This window comes from Propithecus coquereli, unplaced genomic scaffold (genome assembly GCF_000956105.1).
Source record: "Propithecus coquereli isolate 6110/MARCELLA unplaced genomic scaffold, Pcoq_1.0 Scaffold27, whole genome shotgun sequence".
NCBI classification, from domain to species: domain Eukaryota; kingdom Metazoa; phylum Chordata; class Mammalia; order Primates; family Indriidae; genus Propithecus; species Propithecus coquereli.
In genome coordinates, this window is record NW_012148285.1 from 2,442,067 (window position 1) to 2,462,933 (window position 20,867).

General features: G+C 43.2%; 1 protein-coding gene across 3 annotated transcripts in view; it reads right to left on the reverse strand.

Annotated features, from left to right (window-relative positions):
• Positions 1-20,626, reverse strand: part of CREBBP (CREB binding protein) — a 136,854-nt gene extending 116,228 nt beyond the window's left edge. Inside the window, exon 1 of one of the 3 annotated variants that reach the window (XM_012647739.1) lies at positions 20,344-20,447. In XM_012647739.1, coding sequence (XP_012503193.1) covers positions 20,344-20,428 — 85 coding nt within the window. In that variant the 5' untranslated portion in view covers positions 20,429-20,447. Of the gene's footprint in view, positions 1-20,343 lie in introns of all 3 variants that reach the window. The other 2 variants (XM_012647738.1, XM_012647740.1) reach the window with 2 other exon arrangements.
• Between the last annotated feature and the right edge of the window lie 241 nt (positions 20,627-20,867).

Below are 20,867 nucleotides of genomic sequence, written 5' to 3' on the forward strand. Positions count from 1 at the left end.
ACTTTGGAAGGCCAAGGCAGGAGAGTCGCTTGAGCCCAGGAATTTGAGAACAGCCTGGGCAACATAGCAAGACCCCGTCTCTACAAAAAATAAAAAAATTAGCCAGGCACAGTGGCACACGTCTGTAGTCCTAGCTTATTGGGAGGCTAAGGCAGGAGGATCACATCAGCCCAGGAGCTGGGGGTTGCAGCGAGCTATACCACTGCACTGTAGCCCAGGCAACAGAGCAAGACCCTATCTCAAAAAACAAAACAAAACAACAACAGCAACAAAAAAACTGACAAAGGGGAGTCGTAAGTCAGGCAAGATTACTGCAACACAGCACAGCTATGCTTTCTACACACCAGTGTCCCAACACATGGGTTGAGCAAGAGCAATCTGAATCACAAGAAGTTCCTAAGGTTCAAGATTAACAGCTATCACTTCCAATCCCAGGTAAATTCCGTTCTTCTCTCTGCCAGTCACCAGGGGACCTGGGAGAATGCAAGGCTAAGGGCTGCGTGAGATCTGTGGGCATCCTGCTTTCACAGGGCCTTTGCCCTTAGCAGGAGACTTTCTCAACACATAGCAAGTAGCAAGTACCACCTGCACACTTCCATAGCTAGGGACAAGAATATTCTCTGTTTTGGAGCTTTCTGGACATGAATTTGGAGTCCAGCCTTTTCATTAAGCTGATCTGAGGGAAAAAAAAAAAGCAGCTACAAGCCAGGCACGGTATCTTACACCTATAATCCCAGTGAGGCTGGGGCACAAGGATCACTTGAGGGCAGGAGTTTGAGACCAGCCTGGGCAGCATAGCAAGACCCCATCTCTAAAAAAATAAAATAATTTTTTTTTTTAAATTAGCTGGGCATGGTGGCACATGCCTATAGTTCCAGCTACTCAGGAGGCTGAGGCGGGAGGATCACTTGAGCCCAGCAGTTCGAGGCAGCAGTGAACTGTGACCACACCATTGCACTGAGTTCTGGGCAATAGAGCAAGACCCCAACTCTGGGAAAAAAAAAAAAAAAGCTATGACCGTCTCCATTTCTATAACACTTATAAAAGGGTGAGGAGACCCAGTAAGGAATAAGGAAAACAGTAAGGGCCACAACCAACCTCAGCCAGTCTCAGGGAACACAAGGTGTTTACTGAGCGAGGTAACCAAGGACATTCACTTCTAGACTAGGAAACCCAAGTAGTCAGTCTACACACAGAGACTCTGTTACAGTGAGGATCACTTATAAACTCTGAAAGACAAATGGTACCCACACATATTCTAAGACCCATTCTTATTTATCATGATCAGAAATCAGCATTTCACCTTAAATAAGGAGTGACTACTATCAGGTACTCTGAAAAAAAAGCTTTTCATTTTACAGAATCAAACACCAGGTAAGTGGCTGAATCAATCTGTCCAGCCAAAAACATTTGAAAACAGTTTTATTTGAAAAATTCAAAGGCATTAGCCAAATAATCCACAAAACACACCTTTTTTCAGGTTTTCTAAAGTCTCCTCTTTGTCATAATATCTCATTTTTTTCTCTGAACCATATTTGGGGCCCCTAATTCTTTGTATTGACAGAATTGGTTTTTCTGTCAAAACATTTAGAAATCAGTGTATCATACTGTCTATAGACCAGAAGTAGGAACCCTTTTACAGCTAACATGATACTGCCACCTTCATATTATAACTGATGAGGCTGTAAGCGCCACGAAAGCGGGGATCCTGTCTGGTTTGTTCACCACTGTCTACTCAGTGCTTAGCATAAAATGCTTAGTGTATATTAGGCACTCAATAAATGTACGTGCTGAATGGATGACATGAATTACAGAGGAGATCACCAGCTAGAGGATATATAATCTCAATTTCAACAAACTTGTTTAATCAAAGATATAAGATAGTGAGTAATCCTAACATTTATTACTATTTTCTGAAAACAGAAACAGAATTGAGTGATGAATCCTCTTAAGTGTCACACTGTTTACTCATCTTTCTCTTTACACCTCTGTTCTGCTGCCTCTTCACCTTCCAGGGGACCATGCAGGTGTGTATCACTCTATGGCTACACCTCAGCTTCAATCAACCTCAATTCTAAAATTGAGGCAAAGATTAAATAGCATAATGTAGAATGAGCAAGGGTAGTGTGAGAAATAAACAATGTAAGGGTTCAGATGCTGTTTTGTGGTGTGTTCTTATTTCTCTATTTCCAACTATGAAACTCCCCTCCCACACACATTTTCTCTTCCCTACCCACTCTTAATTTCTCTCCTGCATCCCTATTCTCTGCTCCTTTCTTTATAGATTTTTTTTTTTTTTTTAAGACAAGGTCTCACTCTGTTGCCCAGGCTGGAGTACAGTGGCCTGAGATTTTCTTTCCGCATTACTTGTTGAGATTTTGCGAAATGCGAAATATATATTTGGTCTTCCTTCTGTTTCTTGGCAGACAATTCCTAAAATCCCTGGAAACTCCAAAGTGGTATCTTTTTGTATGCTAATGAGTCGCCTGATGGCTGCAGCTCCTAGGTAGCTTTAGGATGGGGCTGGTTACAGAAAAGACCAAGGCATGATTAGGGGGTCAGGACTTTCAGCTGATCCCCAACCTCGGGAGAAGGGAGAGGGGCTGAAGGTTAAGTGGCTCACCAATGGTCAATGGCTTAATCAATTATGCCTACATAATAAAGCCTCCATAAAACCCAAAAGGACTGGGCTCAGAGAGCTTCCAGATAGCTGAGCACTAGTTTCTGGAAGGTGAAACTGGGAGGCCCTGTCATCTGGTATTCACTGGTGTCCTCTGTAATGTCCTTTACAATAAAAAACCAGTAAACGTGTTTCCTTGAGTTTTGTGAGCCACTCTACCTAACTGAACTCAAGGAGGGGGTCTTGGGAACCCCGATGTATAGCTGGCTAGTCAGAAGCACAGGTAAAACAACTTGGGGCTTGCTACTGGCGTCAGAATGGGGGCAGTCTTGGGGACCGAGCCCTCACCCCATGGGATCTGATACTACCTCCAGGTAGACAGTGTAAGAACTTAACTGAATTAGAGGCCTGCCGGCTGGTACTGGCTGCAGAACTGATTGCTTGCTTGGTGGTGGGGGAACCCCCACACATCTGCTGTGTTGATTGTTGAGTGAGAGTATCGGAGAAACTGATTTTTTTCTTCCTGTATCCTCGGACTTGTACTATAATCCTGCCTACTCAAATGCTTCTCTTAAAACTTTCAAAAGCTAAATACTTTTATTCACCTACTCACCTACCATGGAAAGACTTTCAAAAAGATTTTTTTTTTAAGAGACAGGTCTCACTCTGTCACCCAGGCTGGAGTGCAGTACAGTCATCACAGCTCTCTGCAGCCTCAAACTCCTAGGCTCAGCCTCCTGAATAAATAGGACTATAATCGCCCACCACTATGCCTGCAAAAAGAATTTTTAATTCCTAAGTCAAAACTAGATACAGAGAGATGTACACATATTAATTAGCTCAATTTAGACAATCCACAATGTATACACATTTCAAAACATCATGCTGTATATGATACATAATATAATTTTTGTCAATTTAAGAAAAATTGAAGGGAAAAAAACTGGATACAAAAACTTGATCCAACAAGAGCAAAGCGTCCTAGAAAAGCTCACATCTAAAGATGAGGACTCCACAGAGTGGTAGAAGACCTAAAGATCATTCTAGACTCTCTCGGTGTGTTTATTGATATATTGCTAATTAGACACTAACGACACAGGAAGTGCAGTCTAGTATAGTGAGAAGAGTACCCAGCCAGGTCCTGGTTCCAATGGCAGCTGTCACTAGCAACTTCCTCCCTGTGTGTGCCCCCCAAATCCAAAGCCGAAAGGAAAGTAGCACCTGCCTCACAGAGTCCTCGATGAAAGAACTGAATCATGCAACGTGTACAAAGCATTTAGCACTGAGCCTAGCATGCAATAAGGACTCAGTGAGTATCAGTCACTATTACCACTGTCAACAAGCCCATCTGCGAAGGCAGCTTGTAAGAACTGACCCAGACAACGCCCGTGAAGACCCCAGCACCCCACACCTGGTACCGGGCCGGCACGCAACAGGTACCATTTCTCAATAGCTCTGGTCATCTGTGGCAATTCTAGTAGAATTAAAGCTTACGTTGCTTTAAAAATTCTTGGGAATTGTACAAATAAACAATGGAACAACTCTACAACAATGGAGAGCGGAAATACAAAAAAAAAAAAAAAAGGAAAAAAGCACTGTTTTATTAACATTTATTCCATTATAAGTAATTTTAATCTAGGCATTTAAACAAGTTCCCAAAAGACATCTAATCTTTTTTTTTAATGACTATTAGGAACTAATTAAAGCAAATTCCTTCTAAAAATCTTCTGTAATTCAGCCTTCTTTTATGCAAATACACCACCCCCTAATTAGCACAAAATAATGAGGTTTTACTTCATTCTTAACAGTGACCTTACATTTACGTTGAGTAGAAAGTCCTGCCCCTCCTCAGAATCAGGAGGCCTGGCAGTCAGCCTCCCCACCGCCCGCCCCGAGGTGGCAAGTCACTGGGTGTCCCTGAGACTTGAATAACAGTCTGCCTCCCCAGGGCATTATGATCAAACTGAGAAGCCCACGAACACCAATTCTCACAGCCAAGTGGAATACGGGAGTCAAAGAAAGCAGGAAAGGCTTCAGATAAGAGGCAAACTGTGAGCAGAATTGTACGGGGAAAGGACACTGAGGAAAGAGAAATACTCCAAACAGGCAGGAATGGAAGACAGCAAGCCAAGCAGGCACAAGCTGGTTGTTTTGCTGTAGTGAGTTTCAAAGAGAAAAACTCCATGATGACGGGATTCCCTCGGTAGGTACGAATTTGATGTAGTGGGAAAGGCCTTCCTGCTGTTGCTATGTGGATCTGACAAGGTAGGAAAGACTCCACTAGAATGCTCTAAACGAGGAAGATCATTGTTAATATCGAGTTAAATATCACTCACGGCCAGACACAGTGGCTCACACCTATAATCCCAGCACTTTGGGAGGCCAAGGCAGGAGGATCACTTGAGGCCCAGAGTTTGACACCAACCTGGGCAACATAGCAAGACCTTGTTCCTACAAAAAATTAAAAACTTAGACTGGCATGGCGGCATACGCCTGTAATCCCAGCTACTCATGTGGCAGAGGTGGGAGGATCGCTTAAGTTCAGGAGTGCCAGCCTGGGAGACAAGAGTGAGACCCTTTCTCTATTAAACACACACACACACACACACACACACACACACACACACACACACAAAGTATATAACACTATAACAGAAAAAGAATGAAATCCAAATCCTAGCCTTTAGTATAAATATATGTGCTGTGTTGAGGACTATAAGACAATTTGGTTTATTAAACCCAAATTTATGGCTGAATTATGGGATAAATATTCATGTTACAGAAGGATATAGCCAGGGGGACTTTTTTAGATGGAAACTTGCCTAATAAGCACACTTAAATATTTAAATGTCATGAACTACAAAGTTTGAAGTGAAGAGAAGGAAACCAAGGTATAGCATTAGATGAAACTAACTGAAATAAAACTATGGAACCTTAGAAATTATAATGTAAATAAGGGGGTAAATATCTAATTTATAGAAATGCGTTTTATATAATTTTAAGAATAATTCCACCCAGAAAAGGTAAAATCTACTTTGCATGATAGATTTTAGCATTTTATTGTAAGCTATTATTCCTTTAAAAAAACTTTTTTAGCATTTTATTTTTTTCATTCCCTACTGTACTCCATGGCCACGCTGCATCAGGTATCAAAAAAAATCTTGCTTCGTTGAATGTTTGCTATTTATCTTCTATTTAAGGAACCCCAGACAGTCCTGACTGTAAGTTCTTTGTCACATTGAACCCTAAACCATCTTGGAAATGCTGCCAGCCTATTTTTATTTGGTGCACTTACAAGTAACAGGGAAGTACCACCCCCAGACAGCTAAGACAACTTTAAGTTTCTTTGACCAGTTTGTGTGCTGCCTCTCTCAGCCCCAAAGGGTGGGTACAACGGTGGGACAGAAGGTGGCTGTGAGCAGTAGCTGGTAGGCAGCAACGCACAGTCAGGAGAAAGGGGGAAACTGCGTGTTTTGGACATGAAAGCAGACTCGGAGTCAGCGTACAAGACATGGAAGTGTAGGGGCTATTTCACAGCCAAAAAGAAGAAATAAATACATTAAGTCCAAAAAGAACACCATAAAATTAGAGATAAATCAGAAATCACTGAGAGGTACAACATGATGGACAATCACAAACTGAAAAACAACTTGAATATTATTCATCACTAGACTATGTTAATAAAGAATATACATAAAACAGTGATGTCTACACTGAGAATATGTATGCTGCTTTTAAAATTTTAAGACTTCACCAACGCTCAAGCTCTTGGAGGAAAATTAGGTATGATCAAAATTACAAATGCATACGCCTTTTAACCCCTAATTCCATTTCTAGGAATCTGTTCTACAGATTTACTTATACACATAACTGTACAGGGCTATTCATTAAAGCACTGTTCGTGAGAAGACAAGATTGAAAATAACCTAAATGTCCATCAGTGGGGAGAGGATTAAATCAATCATGGCACATCTCATACAAAGGAATACTAGGCAACTATAACAAGAGAGTTAAGTTATGCAACCATATGTATAGCACGCTACCTCAGTTAAGAAGAAAAAGGCAGGAAGGGGGAAGAGGGAGCTAAGAAGAGACAATAGCATCTGCCGGAACATAGAAAGACACCCTGAAAGAGAGCACAGACTATCCCCAGGGGCAGAACTAGGTGGAGGGAGGCCTTTTCTCTACAGCTTTTGTCCTGATTTTTTGAGACATGTGAACTACTAGTTTAAGTAATTAAACAAAGTGATTTTTTTTAAAAGGCAGCCCATGACCCCCTCCCAGGAGTGTCCTGGACAAGGTGATTAACTTCAGCACCAGGTGCTAACGCCTGGAATGGTTCCAGGTGCTCCACTTTCCAGCTGGAGTGTTTACAGTTTGAGTATAAAATCTGAAATGGGTTCAATATTAGTTAAAGTATTTTTAGTGTTCAAATAAGCTTAGAGGGCTGGACAAGAAAAGGCACTTTAAAGAACTTTTCAAAAGTAGTATTTTGTCCAAAAGGAATATCATAATCTACATGCAACATTTTGTACCCAATGTAGTAATACAATAAATGTTGCTCACGTACAGAAATCTGACATTATTTCAAAATACTCAAACATTAGCTGCTCTTAGGTCTTGTAGCTTTCAGCAAATCAATGCAGAAACCTCTAATATAAAGATTATGTTTAAAATGGAGCTTGTGACAAAGGAAGTAATGACTAGACATCACACCAAAACACAATACCCTCCACTTTTTGTTTTGAGACAGGGTCTCACTCTGTTGCCCAGGCTGAAGTACAATGGCATCACCCTAGCTCACTGCAACCTCAAACTCCTAGACTCAAGCAATCCTTCTGCTTGGCCCCCTGAGTAGCTGGGACTAAGACAGAAGACCCCACACCCAGTTAATTTTTTAAAAATTTTTTGTAGAGACCAGGTGTCACTATTGTCTAGGCTGGTCACAAACTCCTCGCCTCAAGCGATCCTCGTGCCTAGGCCTCCCAAAGTGCTAGGATTACAGGCATGAACCACCATGCCTAGCCACATTTTCTCATCTCTGGATGGCACCTCTTAGGTAATTTGCACTTTATTTAACTAGTTCTTGCTAGAAGTCTAAAGATTTTGCAACAGGAATTAATCAAAACTATTTCTCACTATACAACAGATTCTCCTAACCATAAATACAAAAATAAATAAATAAATGTATACCCCCCCCAAAAGATGTTTTGCTTTGGATTTGACTTGTTCTTAACTACTTTTTCATTATAAAAATAATACATTTATGATTTTTGGCTTAAAAAAAAGCACTCAGAAGAATCTGAAATGAAAAATAGAGAGTCCTCAAAACATCCCCAGCTCAACTCCTGAGAAACAATTTCTAAAAACTTCCTTCTAGAAATTTCCTACATACACATTAGCATATATCTTTTTACCCCTAAAAAGGATCTAATTATCACTTTTGCTCTCCATCCTGACATTTTAATTTAAAGATGCTCAATCTTATCTTCCCCTCTTAAGTACCTATCAGGTTCCTTCTCCCAGATCTGCAATGGCAGGGAACTCAACTACTCTTCTGATGAAGCTTCACTGATTCAACCTTCTTTTCTTTTCTTTTTTTTTTTTTTTTTTGAGACAGAGTCTTACTCTGTTGCCCAGGCTAGAGTGCCATGGCATCAGCCCAGCTCACAGCAACCTCAAACTCCTGGGCTTGAGCGATCCTCCTGCCTCAGCCTCCCGAGTACCTGGGACTACAGGCATGCGCCGCCATGCCTGGCTAATTTTTTATATATATTTTTAGTTGTCCAGCTAATTTCTTTCTATTTTTTTTAGTAGAGACAGGGTCTCGCTATTGCTCAGGCTGGTCTTGAACTCCTGAGCTCAAATGATCCTCCCGCCTTGGCCTCCCAGAGTGCTGGGATTACAGGTGTGAGCCACCGCGCCCGGCCCTTAACCCTTCCTTTTCTTAAAGGGACTTTTGGGTCCTACTCAGTGTTTTACGATCTCTAGAATAATTAACTAAATTAAAGAAAAGGTCTAGAGTTAACATGAATGTGCTTAGAAGCCCTACCAAGCAAGAAACTAATTTTTACTTTATCTGATTGGTGTCAAAGTAGGTTTTTGACCTACAGGTATTTGTTTATCAACTAATAAGGCGGGTATCAAAAGCCAGAGGTTTTTAAAAATCTTTTCTAGGAACTGAGAAACTATAAACAGAACTTTGGTGTGAACTGGCTACATCACATGTGCTTTGGTAACAGTAACAAACCCCCTAGTATTTTTTGAGATAACACGAAATTTTTTAAAAACTTTAATTCTTCCTATTCATATAATATAGTGAAAACACTGAAATCATTTTGTGTTATTTATCTAAGTGCAGCACCAAACATTTTACCGTTAAAAAAAGAGGACTTTTAGAATGAAACCTGCACTTCTAATGTTAATAATTTCAAGCACTCTGAGATATTTATCAGTCCAAAATGCATCTATAGGGGAATAACATGTATAATGAGCTACTTAGGGTAAAAAACTATGCATAGTGCATCTCTAGAATGATACCTAAGAAACAGCAAACACTGGTTGCCTATGGAGAGGGGAACAACCAGTGACTCCAGAAACAGGTAAGAGGAAGGTTTTTCATCAAATATTCTTTTCACTTGTTGGAATTTTGAACCACATGACTACATTACCTAGTCAAAAGAATTTTTAAAAAATCTTTTAAAGAAAATTCTCATGTTTGTACAAAAATTTCCCAATATCTTAAGAAAGAACACTAGCTCCAATTCCTAAGTTGGTTTTCACAGGGTCCTCTTCCCTCCAAAAATGGGGCTTGAGAAGGGGAAGGAAGTTGTCAACTCTCTCTCTGCAAATTTGAGCTTGGATGGAAAAATACACCTTGGAAAGAGCTGATCTAGACTTCTGGCAAACAAATCACAAGAGCTTCCCCCAATTACCGTGAACATGGTGGGTTTCTTAAAACTTTGTTTTTTAAGCTCTGAAAAGATGACCCAGACTCCTTGGTCTGACATTCAAGGCTCTCCATGACCTTACCTCACCTTCAGATGCCCAAGCTGACCCCTCAGTCACCCTGCAACAGGCACCAGTGTCATTCCTCTGACAAGTCTCCCCGACCACCAAGCCTGAAGCATCTGGTTCTTTCAGACACTGATCTCAGTTTGGAATGACACAGGCATGGGTCGGGGACTGCTGGACGCCCACCCATATTACTCACTCAGAATTCCGACAGGAGCAGCTTCTGCCATCACTGCTATCACCAGGGCGTAGCACAGTGCCTCACACATTACATGCATTTAAAAATTTGAATTTAAAAAAATGAAATGGTAGAGTTGAAACTGGAGCCCAGGCCCAAAAAACTCCCCCAGAGCAGGCCCCATACCATTAGCCTCCACCCTCTCAGAAGCAAAACCATGAGGCCTCCTAAATTTTGATAGCCCAGTGAATGTAAACCAAAAACAAAACTGTTTTTGCAAAAACTGTTACATGATCAAGAGTTTATACCTCTAGACCTCCACATTTGTTATTCATGCTGTTCCCTATGCCTGGAATAGTTTCACCTGCCAGCTCCTATCCATCCTCAGGTGTCAGTGCTCATGTCACTACCCCCAGGTGGCCTTCCAAGACCCTTCAGAACGGGCTCAGTCCCTGTCCGGTGCCCCGGTCAACGCACAGTGCCTCCCCTCCAAGGTCACACACTGTTGCAGTTACCAGCTCAGGATCCCATGAAGGGAGAGACTGGGCGTGTCATGTCCCTACTAGATCACCAGGGCCTACACCACAGTGTAAATGAGGGAATAATCCTCAACAGAGTGACCTAAGCCACGAATATTTCTGAGAGAGCACCTTTAAAAGATGGTCTTTTAAAAGGAACTTAGGTCATAAATATCTTAAAGAAAACTCTAGACAAACAGGATAAGCAAATGTACAGAGCTTTGCAGTCTGATACACTAGCCGCTCGCCACAAGTGGCTATTTACATTTGCTCAATTAAACTTAAATAAAATTTAAAATTTAGTTCCTGAGTCACGCTAATCACATCTCAAGCACTCAGTTACGACGCATGGCTCACGGTCCCAGCACCCTGCAGTGCAGAGAGAGACAGAGCCATCATCACAGAAAAGCCTACTGAGAGCACTGATCCAGACATGACCACGAGAACACAGGCATCTCAAACAAAGGAAATGTCCAAACCCACTCTCTTACTGTTGGGGAAAAAAATCGGTTTTCCCTTAAACCTTCAGAGTCTCAGAAAGTCATCAGCAAAAACAAAACACTGGATTCTCTTTCAATAATTGAAATGATCCCCTCACAGATTTTTCAAGAGAAGTTCAACTCTGGGCAGGATGTGCTCTTCAAACAAAAAACTATTCTTTCACGACCAGCCTGAGCAAGAGCAAGACTGCATCTCTACAAAAAACAGAAAAGATTAGCTGGACATTGTGGTGTACACCTATAGTCCCAGCTACTTGGGAAGCTCAGGCAAGAAGATCGCTTGAGCCCAAGAGTTTGAGGTTGCATTTGAGCTGTGATGATGTCACTGCAGTCTAGCCCTGGCAAGAGAGTGAGACCCTGTCCCACGTCACCCCACCCCTGACCACAAAAAAAAAAAAGATTTCAACAGTAGTAGAGGATTAACCAAAATGACAAAACCTGTCAATATTTTATGTCTTTTTATTATTTTTAATAAAGATTATTTACTAAACATATAAATGAAGTTTAATGTAAAGATATCCACAAATTAGGGGAAAAAATTCTTTGTTCACAGTGGGATAATTTTTACTAGTAAAAAACATAAATCGTCATATTTAAAATATCTAGGAGAATGGAAAAACAGTAACTTCCAATGAAAGAATTTCCTATTATAGAAACTGTAGGAAGAGAAAATTCTCCCAATACAGCACAGAGCTAAATCTGTTCCATTCAAGATCAGTGGTAGCTGATCCAAGGAGGAAATGAAGCTTCACTGGTATTTCTTTCAGTCAAGCAACCTGACTAAACTGGATAGTGATCCCAAGGCTATCTTCTCCCCTAACTCTGTTTTCTAAAAGAACCCTGTGTTTATAATTTCTCTGTACTCACTTTTCCCTTTTCTCTAACTCCTAACTTAAACCAAACCCTTGTTCTCAAACAATAACTAGAAACACAGTTTCACTTAGAGTTCAATTTTCCAATAAAGAATAGCTGAAGTGCAACGACTAAGTAAAGTGAGTCAGTCAGTCAAACTATTACCCATTTTGTAGGACACCCGAATTTTAGCTCTTAATTCATCTTTTACAAACTGGTTCCAAAGCCGCACCAGACCTGGTACCAAAAGGGAAACAGGCAGTGCAGCAGCTTCCCATTTACTCAGTGAGAAGCTCCCAAGGCCTAGTTCTGGGTCAGGCTACATCATCCCAAGCCTCCTGGCCTGAGAGGCGGGTGATGTCTAGTACCTTCCCATACAATTAAACAGTAATAGCTGCCCAACCTGCTGTATGCCAGGCGCCACAACAGACCAATACACCAAGCTAATCAATGTGGGCAGAAATGGAAAATTGTAGGGGAAAAAATCCCTTTTATTCATTTTTTTTTAACTGAGTTTTATTTTTAGAGACAGTGGTCTCTCTATGTGCCCAGGCTGGAGAGCAGGGGTTATTCACAGGCACATTCGTAGCGCACTGTGGCCTTGAACTCCTGCCTCAAGCAATACTCCCATCTCAGCCTTCCAAGTAGCCCGGACCTGCACTTGGCTAAAAATCCCTTTTGGAGATCAAACACACGCACACACAAACACAGCCTGTCCCCCAAAGCTCAAATGCGAAGTCACCAGCCCAAGTCACAGAGCTGACGAGCTGGGAGCCGGGGTTCAGCGTCCACTCTGAGTAAAGCCAGGGCTCCTCCTCAGTACCACGCCGCCGGCCTCCAGTATAAAAAGCTCTGACATTTCCTTCAACTCTGAGTCATAGTTAGAAGGTTCTACTTTTAATCAGGTGACAAATACTCAAAATATTTTAATCCAAAGGAATTGGGTCAAGCTCTTATAGTCCATAATTGTCAAAGCAAACCCTAATTATTTTGATAGAATTCTATAGCTCCTGAGTGTCACCATTCAGCTTGTAATCAAATACCAAAATCTGCTTAAATGTTGTACATGCCTTCTCTGTAAGTTATCATAAAGAACAGTAGCTTATTTTTCTTTGTATTTCACTGTCTAACTATAAAGTTAAAACATGTATAAGTGGTAGTTTTGATATGAAAAATATAAATATTTGGGAAGAAAATTTTTTGAATTATAAAAAGAATTTGCTTTATAACAGAATTGTACAACCTCATTAAACAGCTCATTTTCTCTGATTATAGATTATTAAAATTCAAAAGTTTGATTTAGGTGCAACTGCAAGGAATACCTACTGTATACAGTAAGGTACAGGCATATTAGAAAGAGTGGCAAATTAAGAGATTTTCAAACAGTGGCAGGCAGGACACCTAGAAATGGGAAGGAGAGCCAGATTTAGTCAAGTGGAATTATTTCCACCATTAGATTTTACTATTCTTAGCAATGGTTCAACTAAACATTCTTTTGATTAATGGAAATGAAACACGGGGGAAAATGTCACACGGGATAATATCAAAGTATTTCTTAAGGGTAAGTTTAAAAAAGAATTTGACTTTTAGACACGGATCTCAAAAATAGCCTTGCTTCCTAAATTTAGAACCAGAAAACACCCTAAAGGCAGTTTTTTAAAGACAGCAACAGTCTTTATCTATACTTTCTAAGAACTTTTTTAAAAAAACAAAAAGGGGGGCCACTCTTGCTCACTCCCATGCCTTTCGCACACCTTCTCTGTGCGCCCTCACTCAAATCTCTTCAAGTCAAAGACGGAACCTGACCTCACCAGGGTGCGTCTACAGGACCCTGCGTGTGGCCGTACTGTAGCACTCCTGTCAGGGGACAGCAGCCCCCAGAGAAAGCTGGACGTGCAAAAGCCCCTGACAAGTACTGGTGCAATGGCTTACATTTGTACATCAATGACTCGCCACAACGTGAGAATTTCCCTAAGGCTAAGCTTACGACTGAATTGGGAAGGCTGGCATCCTCTCCCCAGTTAAAGCAGGAGCTGCGGACAGCCACAGCAGACCTGATACGCCCGTGAGAAATGGAAGGCATCCCGAGGACGGGGTGCATCGGGAGGAAAAGACCTCAGAGTGGGCTGAAAACCAAAGGGCATGGCCAGGAGTTTGAGAGCTTACTAGAGACTGTCTGGAGACAATCAGAACTGCGATGCAATCTACCAGCCTGTGATGACACCACAGGAGACAAGAAGCACCATGTCACAGCCAGGTGCTTCTCCCAGCAACCCAGAAGGCATGGAAAACATGCAGGCTTCCCCGGGCTGGCTCAACAAGAGGACTCACCAAGCTACTCCTGGTAGCCCAAGGCCCCTCGCCTATCCCCGAGCCTGCCTCAGTGCTGCCCCCAACTCAGGCATCCAGCCCTGGGCTTCTGCACACGGGTCATTCAGGAAACAGCAGGGGAATAAACGAAGCCCTCCTCAGATTGCCTTTCTGACTCAGGCATTTTACACTTGACTGCATTTCGTGTTCTTCCCTCGAGTTTTGCCTCTAAACCTTATTGCGTCAAGACAGTTCTAAGCTACTCAAAGGCATCCATCAGAATCCTCTGTACACTGCTACTCCTTAACGGGTACCTCAAAGTGAATTATAATATACACAGTAAAGAAACAGAATCACATACTTGTTTGCTGCTTAAACAGTCCATGGAATATGCTTCAAAACTATCAAGAATTTTCAGGATGCGTGATACCACTTAAGTTTTTGTAATTTTAAAATATCGTAGCCATCATGTTCCTATTTAAAAAAATGCAATCCAAAATGGAGGCAGAATCAATGGTATTAATTACGGAATTCCTGGCTATCTATCTGCTGGGAGGCTACACTGCAACAGATGTGCCTCCACATGGGCCTCTGTGGGGATGAGCACTTGGCTATTGTCCCTTCCAGAACTACTGAGAAACAGGTCTCAGCGCAATCAGACTAGCACTCCCAGGAAGCCCCACAACTACGAGGCACACCCACATTCTCTGGTGACTGCAGCACCAGCTCCCGTTCACTGAGCATTTACTCCAGACCAGGCACTTCCACACCCTGGCGCAGGCTACCAAGACGGGAACCGTTATTTCCTCTACTTTACAGATGAGGACACCGAGGCTCAGAGAGCTGGTGTAACGTGCCCCAAACGCCCTCTGGCCCGAGCGCTCCTAAGGCCAGCCAGGCGGGTCGCTGGGTGAGAGCACACACGCATGGAGCTCACGATCAGGGAAACAGAACGGATCCGAAGACCAGTGGCAATGACCTTAAACGTAAAACTTACAAGAAGAATATGAGAACTCTGAAGGGCAAATACTTCATATTCTTCTACAGATTCCCTCAAATATTTCCTGAGGGCGCTCTCCAAGTCCTCCCAAGCCACTCCCTTCTGGTTCCCCAGGAAGAAAGGACACCAAGGGCCTGAGGTGATGGAAGAGGATGAGAAATGCTACCTGGGCCACTAGAGTAAGTGAAGAATAAGATGGCAAAAGGACAAAGAAAAACTTGGTGAGGTGACCTGGCTTTCCATTAAATTCGCCAGATTTTAAGTAAAGCAGTACATAAAACTGTTAAGGGGAACAAAAAAGACAGAGAGAGATTCCTAACAGGCGCTGAAGTACTCCAAGAGTCTCATGCTGCTCGCCTGGGCTTCACTTTGTGGCGCTCAGAAAACCTGTGCTGCTGCTGCTGGTTTCCTTAAAGCCACCACAACCGGCCCAGACTGCAGTAGCCTGGTGCTCCCCATGGGTGCTCCGAGCATTAAGTGCCACGTTACATCATTCTCACCAAACTGCGGCCCACGGGCCAAATGCCCGGATGCCAGTTCTTGTAACTAAAGTTTTCCTGGAACACAGCCATGCCCACCCGTTTGCTATTGTCTATGGCTCCTTTCTGCTAACATGGCAGCGTTGAGTAGCTGCAACAAGAGACCATATGGCCCACAAAGCCAAATATGTACTCTCTGGCCCTTTGCAGAAAAAGGTTGCAGACCCACGTATTACATAAAAAAAGGATCAATTAGCCTTGGGAATGGTGCAAACTACAGTCTTCTCTTGAAGACTCACAGCGCCCATCCGCACACTAAGGCTCTGGGGATGCCTGCAGTTACGACCAACCTCACTAGAGCACAGAATCTATTTTGAGAAACACCTCTTAGTGTGCCCACTAGTTTCTTGGAATATACGCGAAATGCTGGTTTGAGTAAGATAAAGAGGTGGTGTCCTCATTAATGTGACCCAAGAACTAAACTGGCAAGCTTGCCTAACCTTCAAAAACTCACAATAAGGTACACTTTGTCTTAAGGTAAGATATACTTTGGCAAAAATCATTTTTTAAAACTATTTTGTTTTCAAATACATTAAGTAAAAATACAAAGTCAGCACTTATGGAGCCCCAAGTAATCACATACTTTGTCACACGATTGCAATCCATAACTTAGAAGCTGTAAAAACACAGCCTAACAATCTAAGCATCCACTTCCAACTGCAGGATTAAGCCTCAGTCCCCTTATAAGTCATTTTCAATTATGTCTACAAATTACAGAATCCAATTTGAATGTTACACAGGAGTGATTCTCCATCTTTCAACTCACCACGGAGGCAGCCCCTTGGTGTGACTCGTACTCACCCACCTTCATCCCTGAACTTCACATGGAGCCACCGTTCTCACCCTCTCTCACAGCTATTCAAAAGTCCCTACTTTTACAAGTAACAGCAAAGCGAAGTCATGAAAAGCCCTAGCCCCAGAAGTCTCTATGAAGACTTCTACTGCTATTTAGCCAGAACTTAGTGATGAGGTAAGCTAACGTGACATCCCTGGAGGTAAAAGGAACGTGAGCCCACACACTTTAGACTGAAGACAACACCAGAACCAGAGGGAAAAGGGGAGCCCTGGCCCGGCCCATGGCAGGAAGAACACACCACTGCTCCTTGCCACCACAGGTGGTTACAAAGTTTCCCCCTAGGGATTCAATTCACTAGCTGGAGTGATGTCATGGAAACCTGCCAAACATGGCAGGCTCCTGGGTCTCCAATTCAAGCAAATTCAATGTTTACAGAGGTAGATTTACAAAATAAATATATACAACTATTTACTTTAACGATCTAGGTTGGTATTGGTTTTGACCCTTGATGTTACTCTCTCAAGTCTTGCTCCTCACCTAGAAAACAGCAATAATATTATCTTCTCTTCACAGGATGTTATGAGGATTAAACTGACATGATGGGAACAAAAGCACTCTGATAGGGAAAGTACCGCACACACATACAAGATCATCATTCGGCTGTAAAAGGTATTTTGGTTGGTACCAGTATTCACCACAAGCTTTCTTTAAATACGCTTCTCTACTGCATTTAAAGGGATTCACCTTATAAAATATAATCACAACTGCCTAGGGCCACTCACACAGCATAGGATGAAATATACCTATGTTCGATTTTCAGAATGCAGTTTTTAAGAACTTTTTTATGAATCATCTATCTGTTATGTGCAAATGTTGCCATAAAGCTAATTGGGAAAAAAAAGGCCATTGCTTGTCTGGATATTTATTTCTTTTATACTTTTAAGTCATAAATCTCTGCTATTGAAAGACACTAATATGCTGTTTTAATTTGGACATATTAAATAAAGAAGTTTCCAAAACACACAACTAACTATATACTGGTAACACAAAGTCCCCACTTCTTATAAAGGGTGTCGAGTAAAGGAAGACTACAACTGTGAGAAAGTGTTTAAGGCTTCAACCTAACACAAGAAAATGCTCTTCATCAACAACTAATACCATCAAATTCTGTGCCACTCCAGAGCGCTGTTTACCGGGGTGAAAAGTACGGTTTCTTCCTTCTTCCTCTCATTACCCTCCTTTGGGGCACACTCCCTACTGCATCATCTCTGCACGTCCTTCCCAGCCTTCAGCAACTTCCACTTGTCATCAATGGCAATGACATTTATCACTCTGAGACCACTGCCTGACCTTACTGGGGAGTTCTATGTATACATCAACGCTCCCCTTGATGGACTGCAAGCACCCCTGCAGGGAGCACCCTGGCTGATAAGCTTCTGATGTCAGGGACATTATTCTCTCAGTTCACCGCTACCCGCCACAGACACATCTAAGTGACGCCAATGGCCCCACAGGCCAGTCTCCACAGTCCAAGTTACTCCTGATTCTCAGGCTGCCAAAGCCACCGCCTTCTCCTCCTCCGAACCCCTCAGCTCTTCCCAGGCACAGAGGTTGCCTCCCTCAAATTTGATCATATGTGCAGGGCACACACCTTGCTCCACCTAGCCCAATTTTCTCCTGGGAGCCTCAGAGACACTTCCCCCCTCAGAGACACTAAAATAGGGTTGATTCCCTCAAGAATGTTATTCTCAGGTCTCTCTGTCCCATCTAACTAAAGCCTCCACTCCTTTGAATGTTTTTAATGTAAATACTTCAGTCATTTTTAAGATCTCGGTCCATCTCATTACTCGGTACCTTAGACTAGCAGTCACTCCAGACGAGGTTGTTCCTTGTTTGATGTGCTTGATAATGATCCCTTCCTTGGTCCCTCACACTAATAGACTCTTTCACGATAATGTGATGGTGATGAATATGTAACCGAGGACCCAACTTAAGTACGATCATGATTTTATTCTTTGGATTATTTAAATCAGAGCCATTAAAAACTGACTTTTTTATCCCACATTTGGACAAGTAAAAGAGTCTCTCTGTGCCTCACAATAGTCAAAATTGGGAAGGAAGAGAAACAAGTGGTTAAGGGTGGAAAATTCTTTCTGATAAACTTTGCTGTGATTAGCAGCACATTAAAGTAAATATCTAACCATCCAATAACAGAAATTACCCCAAAAGGCCATCCTTTTGGCTCCATCTTGGAAACAGCTGGATGTATATAACAGGACAAGTGTTTTTGTCTTTTATTACTAATTTGTCCTGCCTTTTAAGACAAACTTTACAATAATTTCATTTAACAACAGTACAGTTGCAATGCCATTCAAGTTACCAGTTTCAGAGACAAGCGTCAAAGCTGAACTTGCCTGCTATGACCTACTCTCATACACGGGAAAGATTAACAAAGCACTGGAGATCTTTTTGCAGCAAAAGGGCATTTAAACGATAGTGGTTTCCAAATTTCTCACTTCAATACGTTAATTTTACAAAATTAATGTCAAACTCAACTTTTTATCTGTTAAAAAGAAAAGCATTAGTGACTTTTATATACCATGAGACTCATTTACTCCTCCCCACTGTTTAATAAATTTTAGCTAGACAAGAAATCTTACAACTGATTTTTTTAAATCCTTTCTCTCACTTCTACATTAGCTAATATTAAATTAAATGCTGCTTTTCATAACTGGATTCCAGAAATTGTATTCAAAATGAAGCCACAAAATTCAAGGTTTGTTTCAAAAGTAGAAATAGATTCTGAATACACTAGTGGTCCAACACAGAAATATTTCCACAAGTTGAACAGCTGCGTCTAGTGCAAATCTGAAGGCAGCAATGTAATTCAATTTGGATCCATTCATTATGAACATTTTCGGATGCTGCTACTACAAAACTGCACTAGAGAAATGCAAGCTGCGCTAGAGCCCTAATTGTTCCCAACAGCACACAAATTTTCAGAGCAAAGGAGCGCTCTGAAAGAGGAAATACAACTAGCTCGAGTTACCCTGAACCAGCCCAGAAAAACTCAGAATTATTGAATGAATAGAAAAGTAAAAAATACTTCTCTTAGGCACCTGATTTGATTACCTAAGAAAGTTTCCAAGGAAGCTGTTAAATAAGAAAAAAAAAGATTTAGTCAGTGTTTTGCTAATTTTTTTTTAAAAATTGTAATTCCTACATCCCTTGACATAATTTTTTGTACATCTACACTGTAAAAGCAACACAAGCTCGAATGGAGACTGCAGCCCAAATGAATTCAAAAATCTGCTGTTTAACTTTCTTTTAAAGTTATAGATGTAAATGAAACACATCACGGCAACTTTGATGACATCTTGCTAACGAAGTTTCAGGTTTTGAAAAATGGAATGACTAGCTGACCAAAAAAAAAGACTTTTCAAAATAACTTCCAAGCACCCTTCCAAGGAACACATTCCCAGAAACTTCTCAGTCATAACTCGCAAGCTGGCGGCTGCTATGAGTGTCCTCCGATTGCAGCGCTGAGAATGGGATGCCAATCCCGAAACACATCGAGTTACCTTTCGCCGCAAATCTTTCTTTCCCTAACCATCAAAGGGACCCTCCGCTGTCATTGCTCCAGACAGCCACGCGTGTGTCGACACACGGCAGCAGATGGATGCGTAGGGCATTACCAAACAAAATCCACACGCTCCACTTTACTTTTTCCTCTCTCGGAGTGCCATTCGGTTTCCACGCGAGGAGGATATCAACTCCGGGGAAGCCCAGCGCACCCAAGCGTGTGCTGCCCCACTCGGGCCCAGTGACAGTCCTGCGACAAACTTCCAGCCCTCCGGCGGGGGTCGAGAAGGGGCTGCGGGACCCGCTCCGCACGCCGCTCCCGAGCTCCGGTCTCAGCGACTGCGACCCCCGGAAGCCCGGGTACTCCCCCTCCGGGGGACAGCCAGCCAGCTCCGGCCCCGGCCTCCCCCGCGCCCCGCCGGCCCCCTCCTCACCTGTGCTGTCATTCGCCGAGAAGCCCGGCGAGCTGAGTTTGGCTCGTTTGGGGTTGGGCGGACCGTCCAGCAAGTTCTCGGCCATTTTCACCTGCTCGCGAAAACAGCCCCGAGCGCGGGCGGCGGGGCCGGCGAGGGCCCGGGCGGGGGTCGGGGGCCCGGCCGGCTGCGAGGCAGAGCAGCGAGCGCGGGCCGCGAGCGGGCGGGCGGGCGCCGAGGGAGAGGGAGGGCGCAGGCCGGGTGGGGGAGGCGGCGGCCAAATCTCAGCCACAGCAACAGCGCCCCGCAGCGCTCACCGCCCGCCCCCGGCCGCCGCCGCCGCCGCCGCCGGCCGCGGCCCCCTCATCCCCTGCCCGCCTCCCGAGCGCGACACTCCGCGGCGGGGGCGCCCCGGCGGCCCGGCCGCCCCCCCGGGCCCGGCTGGCAGCGACGGCGCCCGGCCGGGCGGCTCAGGCTGTCCCCGGGAACATGGTGCCGCCGCCGCCGCCGCCTCGCTCCCCCCCCGCGCCCCACTTAATGAATTC